The sequence below is a fragment of the Nicotiana tomentosiformis genome, chromosome 2, assembly GCF_000390325.3.
Source record: "Nicotiana tomentosiformis chromosome 2, ASM39032v3, whole genome shotgun sequence".
Classification (NCBI taxonomy): domain Eukaryota; kingdom Viridiplantae; phylum Streptophyta; class Magnoliopsida; order Solanales; family Solanaceae; genus Nicotiana; species Nicotiana tomentosiformis.
The window spans coordinates 25,701,057-25,722,332 of NC_090813.1; the positions used below are offsets into that span (position 1 = coordinate 25,701,057).

The 21,276-nt window shown below is 40.8% G+C and overlaps 1 protein-coding gene across 1 annotated transcript; it reads right to left on the reverse strand.

The window, feature by feature from the left end:
• Window positions 1–9: 9 nt before the first annotated feature.
• LOC104101291 (uncharacterized) lies at window positions 10–7,482 on the reverse strand. Its single transcript, XM_070196516.1, has 12 exons — window positions 7,397–7,482; window positions 6,017–6,189; window positions 5,606–5,787; window positions 5,176–5,490; window positions 4,856–5,119; window positions 4,705–4,782; window positions 2,535–2,853; window positions 2,233–2,432; window positions 1,532–1,608; window positions 1,149–1,250; window positions 742–928; window positions 10–452 (listed from the first exon to the last, which is right to left on the reverse strand). The coding sequence occupies exons 2-12, from the start codon at window positions 6,186–6,188 to the stop codon at window positions 354–356; spliced, it is 1,995 nt and encodes a 664-aa protein (XP_070052617.1). The 5' UTR covers window position 6,189; window positions 7,397–7,482; the 3' UTR covers window positions 10–353.
• Window positions 7,483–21,276: the final 13,794 nt, after the last annotated feature.

Sequence of the window (21,276 nt, forward strand, 5' to 3'; positions counted from 1 at the left end):
GATTGACTATTTGTGTAAACATCCCAGAAGACACAACATTGAATATCAACCCTCCAAAAACTAATGGTTTTCCCTTGGCAAAAGCATAATGTTGTGAAAGGAACTAGAGATTTTCCCAAGAGAATTTGTGCAAAAGATGGCTCGCGACGCTACTTAACTGTACTATCAGTGTTCTACAGGGATCGCCAATTCTGGTGTCGATCCAACAGACACCACTTTGCTACTTTCCAACGTTCAGGAAGTGCTTCTAGGCTTCCAAAAACATATAGTAACCCTATTCAGAATTGTAAAATGGCAAATATTGAACAAAGGATGCCAACGAAGATGCAGCTTCTGTACTTCGAAAACAGAACTCAGTCTTCTGATAAAACTATAGCTGAGCAGAAACACCTTTTTCCTATTCCCCTCAAGTTGGGTGTTTGCCAACCTTGACCCTCCTTATAACATTCGATCTGCAATCGTGATCAGAGAGTTAGCTAGCAGGAGCAACGCGTGTACATAATGGAAACTTAGCATGACGAAAAACAATTAAATAAAAGTTTAATTATATACAGTATTAGTGTAAGGAATTTTTATACCATCATGTCACCTTTAACTATAGTAGCAGGTAATCTGTCTAATTTCCAAATTAAATGGCACATTTTAAAGAGGCTTAGCTGTAGTGCTGTAGATATAATAGAGTATAATGTTACTCACACTAACAGCGTATATAACTTAAACATATTAAATAATGATACGCACCACGTCTACAACTTCCTCACCAGGTTGAACCCCTCCAATCACATAAATAGACTCCTTTAGAACAATAGCTGCTGAATACCCTATCGGGTGCTTCATTGGCTCTCCAACCATCCATGTTTCAAGACGGGGATCATATATCTCAGTGTTAGGCACCATTGTAGACCCATCGTACCCACCAAGTGCGTATCTGCATAGCAGTTGTAAAGCTAAAAGTAAATAACAAGATGATATTCATCCCAAATGGGAGAGGCTACAACGTAAGGCATAGCACCTGGGCCCTGCTCCCAAACCCCATCCCCGAACCAGAATAAAGAGGGTGACTACAGGAGAAAGCACCTCCTACTCCTTTTGGAGGCATTATAATATTAGATAAGCAATCAAAAAGCACGAAAATGATAACAACTTACAACTTCCCGTCCAACACAGCCAATGCATGGCATCCTCTGCTCGTACACATACTCTTAATTTTTGTCCAGGAATGTTCTCTGGGATCAAATCTTTCAGCAGTCCTGTGGTAACATTTGATCAGAAAGGAGATAGGAGAAGAGAGCAGAAAATTGTAACAACAAATAAATGCCTTTACACATGCACTTTTGCATAATTCCTTTGACTAAAATTCGCGTAATCAGCATTACGAGACCAACAGATTGGAAAACCAAGTCTCCTCCTTGGGGAAGATATTAACAGTTATAAAAGTGATTGGAGACATGAGGTACAACGTCAAGTATCATTCAAACATACAGTTCAAAGAAGGCGCCAGAATAAGAAAAAATGCAATTTCATAACTTACGCCAGGTAATTGCTTCCATCATATCCACCAACCGCATATAACGCACCATTGAGTTCTGCTGCAGCAAGAGAAAATCGCTGCAAATACACACGCAGGGAAGATAAAGTCATGCTTCTGTAAGACAGATATAACAGTAAAAGAAAGTAAATGGAAACATATATGAGAAACTACTTAAGAACAATAACGCAAAACAAGATAAGTGAAGGTCCTGATGTTTAAACAAGGACAAGGCAAGGAAACAGCATAACTTCACATTTTTTACCGAGCACTGACCAGAATTCAATTGCTATTGGATTAAAATCTTTGCTAATCAACCTGCATAACTTCAGTTTGCAATTTTTAGGTTATCCTTCCTCTCCACATTTTTAGGTTTTCTCACTATTAATTAATTATAATAAGAGGCTGATAAGGCTTGACCAAGAGGCAACACATAAAGATTTCAATAAGAAAAAATGAAGCTCAAGGACAAGATGATCCCATATTGACTTGCCACAACTTTTAAGAGTGACAATAAATTCCAGAGCAATACACATCAACGTGCTAGTTGGAAAATTGACTTTAACCGAAATAAGCTTTCTCATCATTAATTACTTCAAATTCGGCCATCTAAGCAAACAAGTTTCATCTTTTCATATATAGTTTGTTGTTGCTGAAACAAATAAATACTGGTACATGCAAATACAAGGAGCAATGAAGTTAACCTTCTGCAACATGGATCTTGTAGAAATCCAACGCTCTACTAGAGGATCATACATCTCAACCTCTGAAAAGCAGTCAATCCCATTGCTACCGCCAATTGCAAAAATTTTGTCCTTCAAAGTAGCACCAGCTAAACTACCCTTTTTCTTATTCAAGGAAGGATGTAGGGTCCACTCGTTATCTGCTGGATTATATGATTCAACTATACAAAAGCAGCATAGCATCAGCATTAGCAACTTAAGATGCTAGAGAAAGTGGCACTTGGGAGCAATGAGTGCTGGGGGCTAAAAACTATAAGATGTACCTGTGTCGTACCACAAGCTTCCAGTTCCGCCACCAAATACATAAAGCTTTCCACACAGTTTTGCAACTGAGGCATATGATCGAACTGAACTCATTGGCTTAAGAGACTTTAACACATCATTTGAAGGTGAGTATGACTCCAAGGTAGATAACCATGATACCCCGTCATATCCTCCAGCTAGGAAGATTGACTCAGGATCCAGCAGTACTTGATCAACTGGCTCAAACACTGTTTCATCAGCCAATTGACATGACGGAATTGAGGACTCAGGCATCATATATCTATATTTTAACTGCTTAATCTCTTCTCTTGCATCGGCCTGAAATGCAAGGCAGATAACAATCATCAGGAGTGCATTTCTAAAATGCACATCATGCACACAAGTGGTAATTTTTTTTTTTTTTTTGATGAAGTAATGTATTGTATTAAAGGCATCAAGAAGATGCAAAAGGTTACAATAGAAAACTTGGTTAACTCCTTAGGACAAAAAAACTATTCTAGAGCCTTGAGTTAACCAAGAGCAAAAAGCAATGGTCACTAGACCATTGAGAGAGAACTAATGAAGTCTAAGAGGGGAATAATATCATTTACAGGGGAAAGGTTACTCCAACTAAAAAGACTTATTAGACATTTAGACTTCTCCAACTAAGAACTTACCACAATAATACAAAATTTCATCGTCAAAACGTGTAGATGCAGTACAACATGCACAATAAACACTATGAAGTGGGAAATATACTAGAATTCCAGAGGCGGGCAAAAGGATTTATTCACCCTTAGAACATCTAGATACAGCAGAATGCACAATAAGCAACAAGAGAAGAAAGTACTAAATTCCCTGACACAGCCACAAGGTTTTAGAAATACCAGTATTTCTTCTTCTTCTTCTTCTTCTTCTTTTCTGATAAAGGAAACACAAGGTTTGTCTCATGTTTGATGCTAGATAATAACACTGGATCCACTTCTCAGTTTTCATGAATACAAATATCATTTTCCCTTTGCATCCTGCAGCGCACCAAGAACCTTATTTCATTCCTTTTGGTTCATAATCTAACCTTAATTACACCATGACATCCAATTCCAAATTGTTGAATGATCGATCCCATTTCCCCCAAGTTGTAATGTTCCAAGTCTCTTACAGCCTAAAGCTGATAATTTCTCCTCTACAACAACAACAACATACCTAGTGTAATCCCACAGGTAGGGTTCTCCTCTAAATATTCAATTTCCAGTATCTTCTTCTCTCAACAATTGAAGCCCGACTTAAAGAGTTTTAAGTAAACTAACCAGTTCTATAATTACTACTCATGTTACTTTTTGTCCTTCAGTATGTTCATAGCACTAACAAAACCCATGAATCAACCTATTAAAGCTCCACCACTATACCACCTAAAAACATTACTCCTATTATGTAAGGTATATCAACCATTCTCCTAGAAGACTAAGCCTATATCTGAATTGTTTGCACTTAAGCACCAGAATCTCATCTAATTTCACCCGACCTACATTTTTCTTACAGGGGACTAAATTTGAAGTGCATATATTCTATCTCACTTCTACCTATCATTAAGCCTTTACTTTCACAGTTCTATCTTTTGGTAAATATCATTTGAAAACAGAGTAACTTTCTCATACGAGTTACTAAGAAAGATAATTTTCTGGTAACAATATCCCTATCATCCTCTTTCAGAAATTAGGCTAGCTTTTCGTAGATACATACATCCCAATGAATCCTGAAGACCATTGGAAGTTATTGCTTGTTCTGATTGTTTCATTTACTTCGAAAGAGGAGACAAATGTCAAAATCCTTCTGAAACTCCTTTATTTTGTTTGAAAGATGACAGACTGATGACTTTTCACAGTCAAAAGTGGTAACACAAATCCTTGGGTTGCATATGGATTCCAGTGTTATATGAAAATGTGTTTTCTTACTTATTCCAACACCTCCACCTACCCCCCTCCCCCCCCAAACACACACAAAAAAATAAAAAATACCAAACGGAAAAGAAAAAAAAAGGAGAGGAAAAGATCAGATCTCTGTATTCATCCATTGTTCCAAGATATTTAACATAGTGCATGTCTTCTGCGGCCATATTCTCCAATAGAGACAAACCAAGAAGGAATGCAATTTCAGCACAGAATAGATATGGTAAGCTCTGAGATTGCGTACCAGCTTCTGCTCCAAACTACACATCTTATGAGTTTGCGCTTCCTTAGAAGCTTTCAATTCTTCCATTCCTTGAAGCAGCTGTAATCAAAATATATAGTTGAAGTGAACTAAAATTCCATCAATCAGCAGATACTACAAGAAGATGAAGTACCTGAGCTATAATATCAGGATAGACAGCCAAGTCAGACGAGCTTTCTTCATTCTTTTCCTCTCTCATTGTCTGTGTTTTCTTAAAAGTTTCTTGCCCAATCTTTACATCATTTATAGTGGCATTCGTCACTGCATTAGTGCTTTCCTCTGCATGCCCATTTATAGAGGTCCCTGAGCATTCATGTTGAATAGCCAATTCTCTAATTTCCGTGTGTATAAGATCCTTATCATATAATTCAACTTGATTATCTAATGGTGCCTCCAGCTGCTGGTTAGAGCCATTAGGACAAAGAAAAATGTCCCCCACCCTCCCCCCCCCCCCCAACCAAAATTCCCATTTAAATCAAGTGGGTTGAAAAACTTTTCTTTCAAGTCTTGTGGCTCGGACCGACCATTTTCCTCTCTATTGTCATTTGCCGGTAAACCTTGTATTATATTTCTCCATGTAGCTGCATTCTCCGGCATGCAGCTGCTTGGAGCAAATGCAAGAGATGAGAGCTTGGAGATCAATTTACCAGCTTGAACATGATCTAGCTCAAATAAGAAATGGTTCTGATTGTAATAGTTATCCAGAATTATACGTTTAAACAGACTTTCTGGCAGTGGTTGGCACTGCAGACGGACACGCATCAGAACCTTCATTTATAGAGAGGAAAACAGCAAACTTTTAACAGAAGATACTTCTGTGGACATAAACAGGAAAGCATCAACAAAAGAAAATAAACCCCATGTAAAAACCATGACATAAAACCTGAGCAGGATATAGCGTTCTTCCAGAACCGTCCTTTGTCCAAGCATATGGATTGATAGACATTTCTCCAGAGCTTGCAGCTTCAAAAATACCATGAAGCTCCTTATTGCTGTAGTTGAACAAAAACAGTGGCAGACCTGGATCTATGTTCTTCACATATGAAAAATGTTTAGCAGGCAAACCTAAAAAAGAAAAAAGGAAAAAGGAAAAAAAAAAAAAGATCAGCAATTCGATCAAAGGACAAAAATAAGAAGAAAGGAAAGAGTATATATAACAATTCAGCTCTCATGTGATAGTTAAAAGGACATTTAAAGCTAATTATCAAACCATATATATGCCTTTACTCCTAAATGTCTTAAATATTATTGTGAAAGGCCAAGCGGCCCACTTATTAGCGCCCAAATAACTAACCAAATAGCTGTTTACATAGACATTCTTTCATGGTACCATTCGTGCAACCAAATATGACACCGCCAAGTTGTCTTTTCGTCAAGCATCTAAAATCTCCAGTGTAGCTTGTCTGGTTGGGTAGTGATGATGCAGAATCAAATACAAAGGTCTGCGTTCTTCTCCCTGCTCCCATCCTGAAAAATTAATATGCATAAAACTTATTTATCGTGACTACAACAGAAAAAATAAAAACACTATTACAAGCATGCTAATGTTAGTTTTTACGGGAAAGTTTGTGTTATACTTTGTATTTAAAAACAAAAAGAGAGACAGAGATGACACAGCCACACATGAATTCAGATTGCTTAAAATTTGTAAATGAAAAGAGTTCTACAAAGTCTCACATAAAATTCCATAAATAGTACATCAAGAAGCCTAGCAAAACCATTTTAAAAACGAAAAAAAGAAAAAGAAAAAGAAAAGTCTCCACTTGTCTAGTCATTTAGTTTATTTTGGTGTTCAGAAGTCGAAGGTAAATATCATTGGGACACTAAGAACAACTACAACCTATAGCTCACCCTGTTTCCACATTTACCACCCAAGAGAGCATGATCATTTTTGCCACCCAAGTTGTGCCCTAACAATCAATAAAGTGGGACAAAATTTATGGGAGATCAGGGTTTAAACCTCAACATAGGCAAAAACACTAGGTGTTCAGCATACTATGCTTTTTTGGGAAAAATTAAAATGAACTATGGGAGATCAGGGTTCAAATTCTAGCTGGAGCAAAAAATGTTAGATTATTTTTTTTGATATACTATTCCACCTGCTACCTTTCACGAGCAAAGATACCAGGTAACTCTGCCTACAAATGCTTGTGGTGTCCGGGTCAATTTACGGCACACCTCGACTAATCTACCTCCCACCAGCACAGGTATCGGATAACTCTGTCCATCAAAACTTAAACATATGAGAAAAAATCACTTAACATTTTTTACCTCTACTAAAATTTAAACCGAAACTTCATGATTCTCCTCCTACCTCATTGAACCTTGGATGCTCATTAGGTGATTTTTTCTATTTGAGTTACGTACAAGCTGGCTTGAACACCACCATTGTTAAAAGAGCAAGAGAGAGAGCATGATCATTTATTAAAAAATGAAATGTATAATAGAAATTCAGCAACTTAACACATGACGATATGAAAAACTTTTCACAAAATATAGACATTTTTCCTGTTCCTTGACAACAAAAAATTTCACCAAAATTAAAGAACTTAGAAACCTACTTTTTAAGCTCCAACTCAGTGATCGATTTTTCCAGTGAAGCCAAATGTGAGGGATGCAGAGTATAAAACTATGGTTAATGTAGTTATAAGCGGAAGAAGGAAAGACGACAGACCTGGCAACAATGGGAAAATGCAGATAGTCTGAAAAAGGAACTGTCAGTGGAGTGGAGGAGCGAAACAGACACGTTAAAGACCAACTTTTTTTATAATATAAGTATATGTGTATGGCAGAAGAAGGGAAAGAAAATGACAAATTTAAAAGCGCAAAAGTTAATGGTAAGTTTCAATTTCCTTCTAGTGTATTTTATAATATATTGTCTAGTACTTTATTATTTATATATTAGAGTTCTTATATTGTTTCAAAATATTATATAAACCTCCTTACATTAAAAAAAATAAATTATATTATTTAAATATTAATTTTAATTCAAAAAATATTAAGGAATCAAAGTCTGATTTAAGCAAAGTTTAAATATATTGCTTATCATGCTTTGAATTCAACCATTCTCCTATTTTTCCATTCAAATGGAACATGGAAAAGGAAAGATTGGCATTAAACACTATTTTTTAAATTGCTGTTCAAAAGTGATTTTAAAATTAATTAGTCAAACACAGATTATTTCTTATTAAAAGTATTTTCTTAACAAGAATTTTTGAAAAAAATATTTTTCAAAATAAGATGATTTTAAAAGCTTGGCCAAATAGACTATAACACTTATTGCAGGTTGGTTGATGTCACGACCTAAATTTCAACCCGTCGTGTTGCGACTATCATGAAACTAGGCAAGCCAACAACTCATACATACCAACACTTTCAAATTCATATTATACTAAAATATGTTTAAATAAGTGAAAACCTCATAAAAACTGGATGAAACGTCACAACTCAATACAAAAATTCTTAAAACCCGGGTGTCACTGAGTACATGAGCATCTACACAAATACATAGTCTGATACACTATCTAAGAAAGTAGAACTGAATAAATAAAACTGAGGGATAGGGGAGGAGAGTCAAGGTCTGCCTTCGAACGGCTGAAAACTCTGATATCAACAACCACCATGCCCGGAAACATCTGGATCTACACACGAAGTGCAGGATGTAGTGTGAGTACAACCAACTCAATAAGTAACAAGTCTAACCTTTGGACTGAAAGCAGTGATGAGTCCGAACAATACGGTCCAAACACATAATTAAACAGTACGAAAATTTACATAACATATGACACTAATATCTTAGAGAAACTCATAATTTACAGGTACCAGTATAGGAATGTAGACATACTTCCAGGTTTAACAATTAAACTCAGAACATACAAAATATGTCAAGTCTGAATGATATGAGGAATATGACATCTCTATATCAACATGTCAATATGCATATCGTATGTGATGCAACACAATGAAAGCCTCACGTACTTGCACTCTCGGAGTACTCAGCCTGACTGTCTCAATTCTCACTCATCATACTCAATCACTCAGCAATGTACATGGCAGATCCAGCCTGAATCAAATATCGTGAATCAATAGCAACTGCGCTCACTATGGGTGGGTAGATTCCGGAGGGGCAGATCCAGCCCAAGCATAAATCAATAAAGCCTGCTGCGGCATGCAGTCCGATCCCATAAATATCGCTCACAAACAGGCCTTCGGCCTCACTCAATCATCAATCTCTCTAGTCTTTCGGGCTCACAACACTCATGCTAAGAAATCCAAATCAATGATACGTGATGTGACGATGTATGATAACCGAGACTGAGATATGATATGCAATGATGAATGGGACTGAGTACATAATTGCAATTAAGAAAATAACTCAACAACAACGAACGACCACTATGGGTCCTAATAGTACTAGCACATAGTCTAAACATAATTTCTAGCATAAATCACAGCTCAAGTGCTCTAACACACAGAGTACAGTAATAATTATTCAGACAAGATAGCTACATAATTCCACAAAATCTACTAAATCACAATTTCTATGGTGGATGCCCACACGCCCGTCACCTAGCATGTGCGTCACCTCAACACCAATCACATAGCACGTAATTTCAGGGATTCATACCCTCATAACCAAGTTTAGAAGTGCTACTTACCTTAAACCGTACAAATCTCTACTCCAACATGCCCTTGCCTTGCGAATCGGCCTTCGAATACCTCGATTATAGCCACAAATAATTCGATACAATCAACTCAAGCTATAGGAATCAATTCCATATGAAAATGCTAAGTTCTTAATCAAAAGTCAAAAAGTCAACTCAAAAGTCAACCCTCTGGTCCACGTCTCAGAATTCAATGAAAGTTACAAAATCCGAACACCCATTCAACCACGAGTCCAACCATACCAAAATTTATCAAATCTGATACCAAAATCTCGCTCAAATCTCCAAAATTCGGCCTAAGAAGTTTTCTCCATTTTTTCCAAATGTTTCACCCCAAATCACTAATTAAATAATGAAATTAAAGATATAATCATGGAATTTAACCAAAACTAAGTAAGAATCACTTACCCCAATTACTCCCTTGAAAATCTCTCCAAGAATCGCCTCAATCCGAGCTCCCAAAATCAAATTTGTGAAATAAACTCAAACCCTCGTTTTGAGACTTTAAATTCTGCCCAGATATCTTTAATCGCGATCGCGAAAAATGCTTCGTGATCGCGAAGCAAAAACTCAGCTGCCCAAGAATTAACCCTACGCAATCGCCTAAAGATCCACGCGTACGCGATGACTAACCTTCACAAACCTACTTGATCGCAAACACTGCTACTCGATCATGAATAACAACCACGTGGAACCCAGCTGCCCCACTTCCTCTTCGCGAATGCGGCTTAGCCCACGCGTTCGCGATGCACTGCCTGACCAACCTACGCGATTGCATACTCTTGCTCGCGAACGCATAGGGTAAAATTCCCAGCTTCCCAAACAAGCCTTTGCGATTGTGGACCTATCCACGCAATCGCATAGAAGGAAACCAGACCTGAACACCAGCAAACTTTAACAAACTCCAGCCATTTCTCCAAGTCAATTATACTCCGATGACCATCTGAAATCTACCAGAGGTCCTCGGGACCTCAACCAAACATACCAACAAGTCCTAAAACATCATACGAACTCGCTCGAAGTGTCAAATCACATCAAACAATGCTAAAACCATGAATCGCGCATCGATTCAAGTCTAATGAACTTATGAACTTCTAACTTCTACATTCGATGCCGAAACATATTAAATAAAGTCCGATTGACCTCAAATTTTCCACACAAGTCATAAATGACACAACAGACCTACTCCCACTCCCAGAACTAAAATCCGAGCCCCGTAACCACAAAGTCAACTCTCGGTCAAACTTCTCAAATTTCCAAAACTTCGAATTTTCCAACTTTTTTCATTTCAAGCCTAAATCAACTACGAACCTCCAAATCACTATCCGGATACACTCCACTGCACCTTCACTGAAGCTATGTTCTTTGACCTCAACTTTCAAACCTGCCGATCCAAAATGGCCACTGGCTCCACATCATAAGTCAAATCACCATCCAACTGAACCGTGTTGAAATCCAAAACATAAGATGGATCGCCGACATAGAAACATGAAACACTGGATGAATACTCGACAGAATTGGTGGCAAGGCAAGCTTGTAAGCCACCTCTCCAATCCTCTGAAACACCTCAAACGACCCAATATACCGAGGGCAACCTCATAACACCCTTCATGGGTGAAATCTTGAGTAGTACCTTCTCCCCCACCATGTAAGCAACATCGCAAACCTTCTGATTGGCATAACTCTTCTGTCTAGACTGCGCCGTGCGAAGCCGATCTTGAATCAACTTAACCTTTTCCAGAGTATACTAAACTAAGTCAGTACCCAATAGCCTAGCCTCACCCGGCTCAAACCATCCCACCGAAGACCGACACCGTCTCCCATACAAAGCCTCATACGGAGCCATCTGAATGCTCGATTGGTAGCTGTTGTTGTAGGCAAACTCTGCAAGTGGCAGAAACTGATCCCAAGAACCCTCGAAATCTATGACACAAGCGCGTAGCATATCCTCCAATATCTGAATAGTGTGCTAGGACTGTACGGACTGTCCGTCTATCTGAGGGTGAAATACTGTACTCAGCTCAACCTGTGTGCCCAACTCTCGTTGCACTGCTCTCCAAAACTACAATGTAAATTGCATGCCCCGATCTGAAATGATGGACACCAGCACACCATGAAGGCGAACAATCTCGCGGATGTTGATCTCAGCCAACCGCTCCGAAGAATAAGTAGTCCCAACTGGAATGAAATGCGCGAACTTGGTCAACCGATCCACAATCACCCAAATAGCATCAAACTTTCTCGAAGTCCGTAGGAGCCCAACTATAAAATCCATGGTGATACGCTCACATTTCCACTTCGGAATCTCAAGCCTCCGAAGCAATCCGCCTGGTCTCTTGTGCTCGTACTTCACATGCTGACAGTTTAGGCACCGAGTTACAAACTCCACTATATCCTTCTTCATCCTCCTCCACCAATTGTGTTGCCTCAAGTCCTAGTACATATTTGCGGCACCCAGATGAATAGAATACCGCGAACTGTGGGCCTCCTCAAGAATTAACTCACGTAGCCCATCCACACTGGGCACACAAATACGACCCTGCATCTTCAACACCCCATCATCCCCAATAGTAACTTCCTTGACATCACCATGTTGAACCGTGTCCTTAAGGACAAGCAAATAAGGATCATCATACTGGCGCTCTCTGATGCGATCATATAAGGAAGACCGAGAAACCACACAAGCTAGAACCCGGCTGGGCTCCTAAACATCTAATCTCATGAACTGTTTAGCCAAGGGCTGAACATCAGCTGCAAGTGGTCTCTCTCCAATAGGAATAAATGCAAGGCTACCTATATTCACCGCCTTTCTACTCAAGGCATCGGCCACCACATTGGCCTTCCCGGAATGATACAGAATGGTGATATCATAGTCCTTTAGTAGTTCCAACCATCTCCGCAGCCTCAAATTTAGATCTTTTTGTTTGAACAAGTGCTGGAGGCTCCGATGATCCGTAAATACCTTACAAGACACACCATAGAGATAATGCCTCCAAATCTTCAATACATGAACAATGGTTGCCAACTATAAATCTCGAACATGGTAGTTCTTCTCATGGGGCTTCAACTAGCACGAAGCACGAGCAATCACTCTACCCTCATGCATCAAGATACACCCAATACCAATCCGAGAAGCATCACAATACACTGTATAAGAGCCAAAAGCTGAAGGCAAAACTAGAACTGGAGTTGTGGTCAAGGCAGTCTTGAGCTTCTGAAAGCTCTCCTCACACTCATCCGACCACCTGAATGGAGCACCCTTCTGGGTCAATTTGGTCAAAAGCGCTGCAATAGACAAGAAACCCTCCACGAATCGTTAATAATATCTAGCCAAGCCGAGGAAACTCCGAATCTCAGTAGCTCAAGATGGTCTGGGCCAACTCTGAACCGCCTCTATCTTCTTTGGATCCACCTTAATCCCCTCACTGGACCCCACGTTCCCCAAGAACGTTACCGAACTAAGCCAAAACTCACACTTGGAGAACTTGGCATAAAGTTTCTTCTCCCTCAACCGCTGTAGTATAATCCTCAAATATTGGGCATGATCCTCCTGGCTACGTGAGTACACCAGGATATCATCAATGAATACTATGACAAACGAATCAAGGTAAGGCTGAAATACACTGTTCATTAGGTGCATGAATGTTGTTGGGGCATTGGTTAGCCTGAAAGACATCACAAAGAACTCATAGTGACCATAATGGGTCTTGAATGCTGTCTTCAGAATATCTGAGTCCCAAATCTTCAGCTAGTGATACCCAGAACTCAAATCATTCTTAGAGAACACCCTCGCTCCCTGAAGCTGGTCAAATAGATCATCAATGCGCGGTAAAGGATACTTGTTCTTGATTGTAACTTTGTTCAACTACCTATAGTCGATGCACATCCGCATAGTACCATCCTTCTTCTTCACAAACATAACCAGTACACCCCAAGGCGACATACGAGGCCTAATAAACCTCTTATCAAGAAGTTTCTAAAGTTTCTCTTTCAATTCCTTCAACTCAGCTGGTTCCATACGATACGAAGGAATAGAAATGGGCTGAGTGCACGGCATCAAGTCAATATCCCAGTCGGGTGGCATACCCGGCAGGTCTGCAGGAAACACATCCGGAAAGTCTCGCACCACTGGAACAGAATTAATAGTAGGGGTATCAGCACCAACATCCCTCAAGAAGGCCAAATATGAAAGACAACCCTTCCCAACCATCCGTTGGGCCTTCAAATGTGAAATCACTCTGATGGGAACATAGTCTAGAGTGACGTTGGGCCTTCAACCCTGGAATCGCCAACGTCACGTTCTTAGCGTGACAATCCAGAATAGCATGATATGGAGACAACCAATCCATACCCAAGATCACGTCAAAATCAACCATACTAAGCAATCAGAGATCAACTCTAGTCTTCAATCCCCCAATAGTCACTACACACGACCGATATACACGGTCCACAATAATAGTATCGCTCACTGGCGTAGATACATGAACAGATAAAACTAAGGACTCACGAGGCATATCCAGATAACGAGCAAAATATGATGATACATATGAATAATTGGAACCAGGGTCAAATAATATATAAGCATCCCTGTGGCATACTAAGACAATAATTGTGATCACTGTGTCTGAAGCAACAACATCTAGCCTGGCAGGAATAACATAGAATCAAGCCTGACCGCCACCTGATCGGCCTTCCCCTCTAGGGTGACCTCTGGCTGCCTGAGCCCCACCCCGAGCTGGCTGAGTGGGTGGTGAAGTAACTGGTATGGAAGTTGCAGCCTGACTTCTCTGCTGAACTGGCCTCCCGAAAGGCGGGGACAATACTTCTTCCCATGACCCAACTCTCCACACTCAAAATAACCCATCTTAAAAAATGGTGGCAGGTACTGAGGCGGACCCCGAGAACCAGAATTACTACCAGATGAACCTGGTGCAGATGAACTCTGAACTGAAGGTGCACGAGATGAACTCTGAGTTGGGAGTGCACTAAGAGATGACTGACCCATTCGAGCATTGTATAAACCATGGCTAGATGATGTGCCACAATGAATTAGACGAGCCATCTGAGCGGGCCTATAATGACGACCCCTACTGTGTTGGAACTGACCCCCAAAAGGAACACCGTTGAAACCACCCGAACCACGAGGCCTCTTGGCCTCCCTCTCCTCACTCTCCTGACTACGAACCAACTCTAGCCGCCAAGCAATATCAACCACCTCACCGAACCTAGCACCTGATACACTCTCCCGAGTCATAACAAAATGCAAGTGATAGGTGAGGCCATCAATGAACCTCTTAACCCTCTCCCTCTCAGTGGGAACCAACCAAGCTGTGTGACGAGCCAACTCTAAAAGTCTCATCTCATACTGGATCACAGACATGCCCTCCTGACGTTGGCACAAACTTCTCCAAGAAGAGAATGGAGAAGTCATGCCATGAAAGTGGTGCAGTACCGACTGGCCTGCTCCTCTCATAGGCCTCTTGTAACGACCCAGCCAGTCATTTTGAGAGTTGTAGCCCCGTTCCCCCATTCACTACTCATTTTGTACTTAATAGCTATTATATGACTTGTCAGGGTAGTCAGTCCGGGTCCGGTGAGGTTTCGGAATGAATTGAGACACTTAGTCTCAAGGAGGAAAAACTTAAGCTGAAAAGGTTATCCGAATATTGACTTATGTGTAAACGACCCCGACATAGAGTTTTGATGATTCCAATAGCTCCGTATGGTAATTTTGGACTTAGAAGCGTGTCCGGAAAATTATTTGGAAGTCCGTAGTTAAATTAGGCTTGCAATGGCTAAAATAGAAATTTAAGTTTGAAGTTTGACCGGGGAGTTGACTTTTTGATATCGGGGTCGGAATCCGATTCTGGAAATTTGAATAGGTCCGTTATGTAATTTATGACTTGTGTGCAAAATTTGAGGTCAATCGGACTTGATTTGATAGGTTTCGGAATCGAATGCAGAAGTTGGAAAATTTAGAAAACCTTCTTGGTTTAATTTGAAGATTTGAGGGTCGAGTTGATGTCAGAATTAGGTAAAATTGGTATGGTTTGACTCGTGGTTGAATGGGCTTTTGGATTTTGTTACTTTTGTTGGGTTTCGAGACATGGGCCCCGCGGGCGATTTTTGAGTTAAATTTCGGATTTTTGTTGGAAAATTTATATTTTCATATGGAATTTGTTCCTATAATTTGTATTGACTGAATCGAATTAATTGTGACTAGATTCGAGCCGATCGGAGTTAGAAAATCGAGGCAAAGGCATTCTTATTGACTGATTGAGCTTGGCTTGAGGTAAGTGGCTTATCTAACACTGTATCGGGGAAATCCCCTTAGGATTTGATACTGTTGTAACATTTTGTGATATGTAAGCGTCGTGTACGTGAGGTGACAAGTGCGTACACGGACTAAATTTGGAAATATCGGTTCTTGCTGAGTAGTCTTCTTTTAAATTCTTTAACTGAATTGCTTTAGTATATGTAGTGATCATGTTTAGTCTAGTATCACATATCTACGTGCCCTAACTCTTACTTGCAATATGTGCAACATGCTTAGCTGAATTACCTGCTTATTTGATTTGAGTTAAATCTTTAACTGTGAGATTCTTTCTATAAATTTGTTGTTTCCTTCGGATATTTGTTGAATATTTACTTTGGGACTACGAGGCGGTTCCTCGGGAGATCCCCCTATACTGTATATTTACTTTTGGGACTACGAGGCGGTTCCTCAGGAGATCCCCCTGTACTACATATTTACTTTGGGACTACGAGGCGTTTACTTGAGAGATCCCCCTATACTGCATATTTACTTTTGGGACTACGAGGCGGTTCCTCAGGAGACCCCCCTGCATTGCATATTATATTTGGGACTACGAGGCGGTACCTCGGGAGCGCCCATGTTGTTTACCTCTATTTGCTGTGTTGTTCACTTCTAAGTCATTTCGTTATATTATTATATCCTCTGTCTTACTTTTCTATTATTTCCAGTAGAGCCTGACCTAACCTCGTCACTACTCTACCGAGGTTAGGCTTGGCACTTACTGCGTACCACTGTGGTGAACTCATATTACGCTTCTGCATATCTTTTTGTGCAGATCCAGGTACTTTCTATCAGACCAGGTATCAGTGAACTAGCTGTACACGGAGACTTCAAGGTACATCTGCCAGCATCCGCAGACCTAGGAGTCCCCCTCTATCCTTAATATGTTGTCTTCCTGATTTCTCTTTAGACTTTGATGTATTGAGACACTCAGAATAAATTTTTAGAAGCTTGTCACTTATTTCTACCAGGTTTTGAGAGTTGAAATTATTAAATTGCGGTTTTATATTTATTTCATATGTTGAGAATTGGGCTTCAGTTTTATTTTATGTATTCTCGCAAATTGTTAGGCTTACCTAGTCTTAGAGACTAGGTGTTATCACGACAACCTATAGAGGGTGAATTGGGGTCGTGACAAGTTGGTATCAGAGCTCTAAGTTCATAGGTGTTATGAGTCACAAGCAGTTTTAGTAGAGTCTCGCGAATCGGTACGGAGACGTTTGTACTTATCTTTGGGAGGCTATGGAACTATTAGGAAAATGTTCACTTCTTTGATTCCTTATCGTGCGTATTTGTTAGATTCGAAATTCTAAACTCTTGTCTTTCTATTCTCTCACAGATGGTGAGGACACGCACAACTGGATCTGATAATCAGACACCCACGCCCCATGTTAGAGCCGCAAGAGGCCGGGGCTGGGGCCGGGGCTGGGGAAGAGGCTGAGCCAAAGGCTGAGGAAGACCACGTGGTGCAGCTAGAGCACTTGCTCGAGCTGCTGCGGCAGAGCCACCAGTAGCTCCAGTTGGAAAGCAGACACCTGAGATGCATGTTACTACCCCTGCACTTCAGGAGACTCTTGCTTAGTTTTTGAGCATGTTTGGCACTCTAGCTCAGGCAGGTTGATTCCACTTGCTTCTGCCACATCTCAGGCCGGGGGAGGCGCACAGACTCCCACCGCCCATACCCCAGAGCCACGGGCCCAGGTTGACCATGCCCCAGAGGTTATACCAGTGCAGCCAGTTATCCTAGTTCAGCCCGAGGTTAGGCAGTAGTTTCGGAGGGGGAGTAGCTTAGGCTCGAGAGGTACAAGAAGTACCACCCTCCCACTTTCAGTGGTTTGGCTTCAGAAGATGCTCAGGATTTTCTTGAGGAATGTCACCATATCCTTCATACTATGGGTATTGTGGATTCTAGTGGGGTTTCTTTCACGACATTCCAGCTTAGAGGAGCGACCTACCAGTAGTGGCGGGCATACGAGTTGGATAGTCCAGCTGAGGCAGCTTCACTTATATGGACTCAGTTTTCAGATATGTTCCTCATAGTCTTAGAGATGCATGGCACGCAGAGTTTGAACAATTGCGCCAGGGTTCTATGACTATGTCAGAGTATGCAGTCTGATTCAGTGATTTGGCTAGGCATGCACCAGCCTTGGTTGCTACTGTTCGAGAGCGGGTTCGCCAATTTATTGAGGGGCTCCACCCTAGTATCAGATTCAGTATGGCCCAAGAGTTGGAGATGGATATCGCATACCAGCATGTGGTGTCAATTGCTAGGATATTGGAGGGTATGCGGATCTGGGAGGGACACAAGAGGGAAGCTAAGAGATCCCAAGATTCTGGTATGTATAATAGTTCTAGTGCCCCATCTACAGCTCGTCAGGGTAGGGGTTATGGGAGTCGTCCTGTTCATTCAGCACTTCCAGCCACCAGCGGTACTCCGGCCATTCCTAGGCCCCAGGATCCTTATTATGCACCACCAATGTCTAGTGTACCTCCTGTACGGGGTGCTTCCAGCGGTCAGTCCAGTCGATCAAGCCTGAGCCAGTCACAGTAGACACGTCCTTCGAGAGCTTGTTTTTAGTATGGTGACACTCGTCATATGGTGAGGGATTGCCCCAGATTCAAAAGGGGTGTACATCCACAGATTTCGCAGGCTTCACCTATTCTACAGGGCCCTCAGGCTTCTCAGGCCATGGTTACTGAACCAGTTGCCACTCCACCTGCACAGCCAGCTAGAGGTGGAGATCGGAAAGGTAGAGGTCGCCTTAGAGGGGGAGGTCGGGCCAGATATTATACCCTTCCTGCTAGGACGGAGAAAGTTGCATCCGATTATGTTATCACAAGTATTGTTCCGATCTGTCATAGAGATGCATCGGTCTTATTTGATCCAGGCTCTACTTATTCTTATGTGTCAACTTATTTTGCCCCGTATTTGGGTGTACTCCATGATTCTTTGAGTTCTTCTATTTATGTATCTATACCTGTGGGTGAATCTATTATTGTTGATTGCGTGTATCGGTCGTGTTTGATTGTTATCAGTGGTTTTGAGACCAGAGCTCATTTATTAATGCTCAGTATGGTGGATTTCGATATTATTTTGGGCACGGACTGGTTGTCGCCCTATCACGCTATCCTTGATTGTCACGCCAAGACGATGACGTTGGCTATGCCAGGTCTACTGCGGTTAGAGTGGAGAGGTACCTTGGATTATGTTCCTAGCAAGGTTGTTTCATTTCTTAAGTCTCAACGAATGGTTGAGAAGGGGTGTGTGATGGTAGGCTATAACTATGTATTTTGGCCACTATTTGCACTCTAATCCACTGCACTTTACTGATGTTTGAGCGTTAAATGGTAGTAAATTGCTCTGATTGAGTACTTTATGCTTTGCAGGAGCAATTACGGGCTACAATGAGGTTAAGGAGCGTTTTTGAGCTAATATGGAGCGTTGAAGGCCAAGTAAAAGCTTATGGAGTAAATTGGGAGTTCGTTCGAGGATCAAAGGAGGTTCGCGCACTTAAAAAGAAGAATGAAAAAAAAAGAGCAAAAAATTTCCCAGGTGCGCGGTCGCGCACTGACCACGCATTGGGCCACGCAAGTCAAGCAGAAACTATCCAATGTGTGTGGCCAGATGTGCGGTCACCTGCCCAAGTGCGCGGCCGCTCACGTCCTTCCGAGAGAATATTTACCAGGGCTAACATTGTAACTGCGGGGGCGACTTTCCTTGACCTATATGAAGCCCAGCTCGTTTAAAAATAGGGTATTTTGTTTTTTAGGAGTAACTTTTGAGGGAGAAAAAGCATGGAAGCAACGGGAAATCAAGATACTTGATCCAATTCACTTAATACGAAAGTTTGGTTGAATTGAGGAATTGTAATATCTTCTTATTCTTCTAACACTTTTGTTTTGAATACTTTCTTCGTTATGGAGTAATTCTCCTTAGGGTTGTTGACGGATGTTGTGAATTGATTATTGTTTTGGATTTTACTCTATGTTAATTGCCCGACCTTACTGAATGAGTTCTTAATTGAATTGCAAGGTTTATTGTAGTTTCACTTAAATCAAAAGAGAAGTTTACTGCTATTTGCTTTGTGCTATCTTAATTGGGTTGATTTTACGCCTCTTCTAGGTAATCGAAAGAGCTTAAGGAGTTATTGATTTACCCAATTCAGGAGAATAACCGAGAGGTGTTCTCTGGAAGATCATTCATTCACTATTTTTGTGCATACATTCATAGGGCCTGTTATTGGGTTAGCGAAAGGAATAAAAATTTATTCGAAAGAAGAATTGAAATACTAGAAGTAGCCTTATCATCTGTTGAAGTCGAAAGAATCAATAGAAGCTAAGATTGAATTTAGCATAGGGTTACCCGGAACAATAGTTGATCACATAGCTTGTCATCACCCTTGCCTCTCTCATTGATATTCCTTTGTTATTACTAATCATTCAGGTATCACCAGTTTCTTATAGCTGATAATCTTAGTTTATTTGTAGTCAATAATAACATAAATTAAAAGGTTGATTATCCTGGATAGTGTTAAGCTGAAGAATTAATAGAACATTATTGAAATCAATCTCTGTGGAGACGATTTGTTACTATACTATCTTTGACTAGCGAACCTAAGTTTATACGCTGGTTTTGCGCTAGTCAAATTTTGGCGTTGTTGCCAGGGATTGGCGATTAATAGTGTTTAAATTTGTTTTCAGTGCTAATTCAGGAATTACTTTATTTTATTTTCCTTTTTTACGCTATCATCTGTGTGCAGGCAACAGGTTAAGTTCATCGGTGTATGACTCGATCCTCTTCAAAGGACTTGGTGCCATACGACCCAGAGTTAGACAAACATCTGAGGCAGTTGAAAAGAGAGAAAGGAGCGAGTGGATTGTTGTTGGGTCAGCCTTCAACTCAGGATAAAATGGTGAACAACGAAGAGATAGTAGACCTAGCTACCAGAGAGGCAACTCAGCAACAGGAAGCACGATTAGCGGCTGAAGCGGCCCGTAGAATTGCTGATGAAACAGTTGATAGAGATCGAAGACTTAATCCCAACCGAATTATCGAGGATGCCTATGAAAATGTAGGCCCTAGGCCTGGGAGATTATGCTAGACCGATGTACAACCAACAACAGTCTAGTGTGTGGCCCCCACTCATCGATGCCAACAATTTTGAACTCAAACAGGGAGTCATCCAGACCATTCAGAATAATTACATTTTCAGAGGCAAACCCAATGAAGATCCCAACAACCATCTCATGGACTTTGATGAAATTATGAACACGTTCTGCTACAAATGGAGCATCACATGATGCTATATACCTCAGAGCATTCTCGTTCTCGCTGAAGGATGATGCAAAGCAGTGGCTGAGAAGTTTGCCTACAGGGTCAATCCGTATGTGGGAGGAGATGACTACCAAGTTTCTGGAAAAATATTTCTCGGTTGCTAAGATAGGAAGGAGATTCACAATTTCAGCCAAAGTGAAGGAGAGACAGTGTTCGAAGCATGGGAAATATTTAAGGAGTTGCTGTGGAGGTGCCTTCACAACGGAATGGAGCAATGAATGCAACTTCAGGACTTTTGG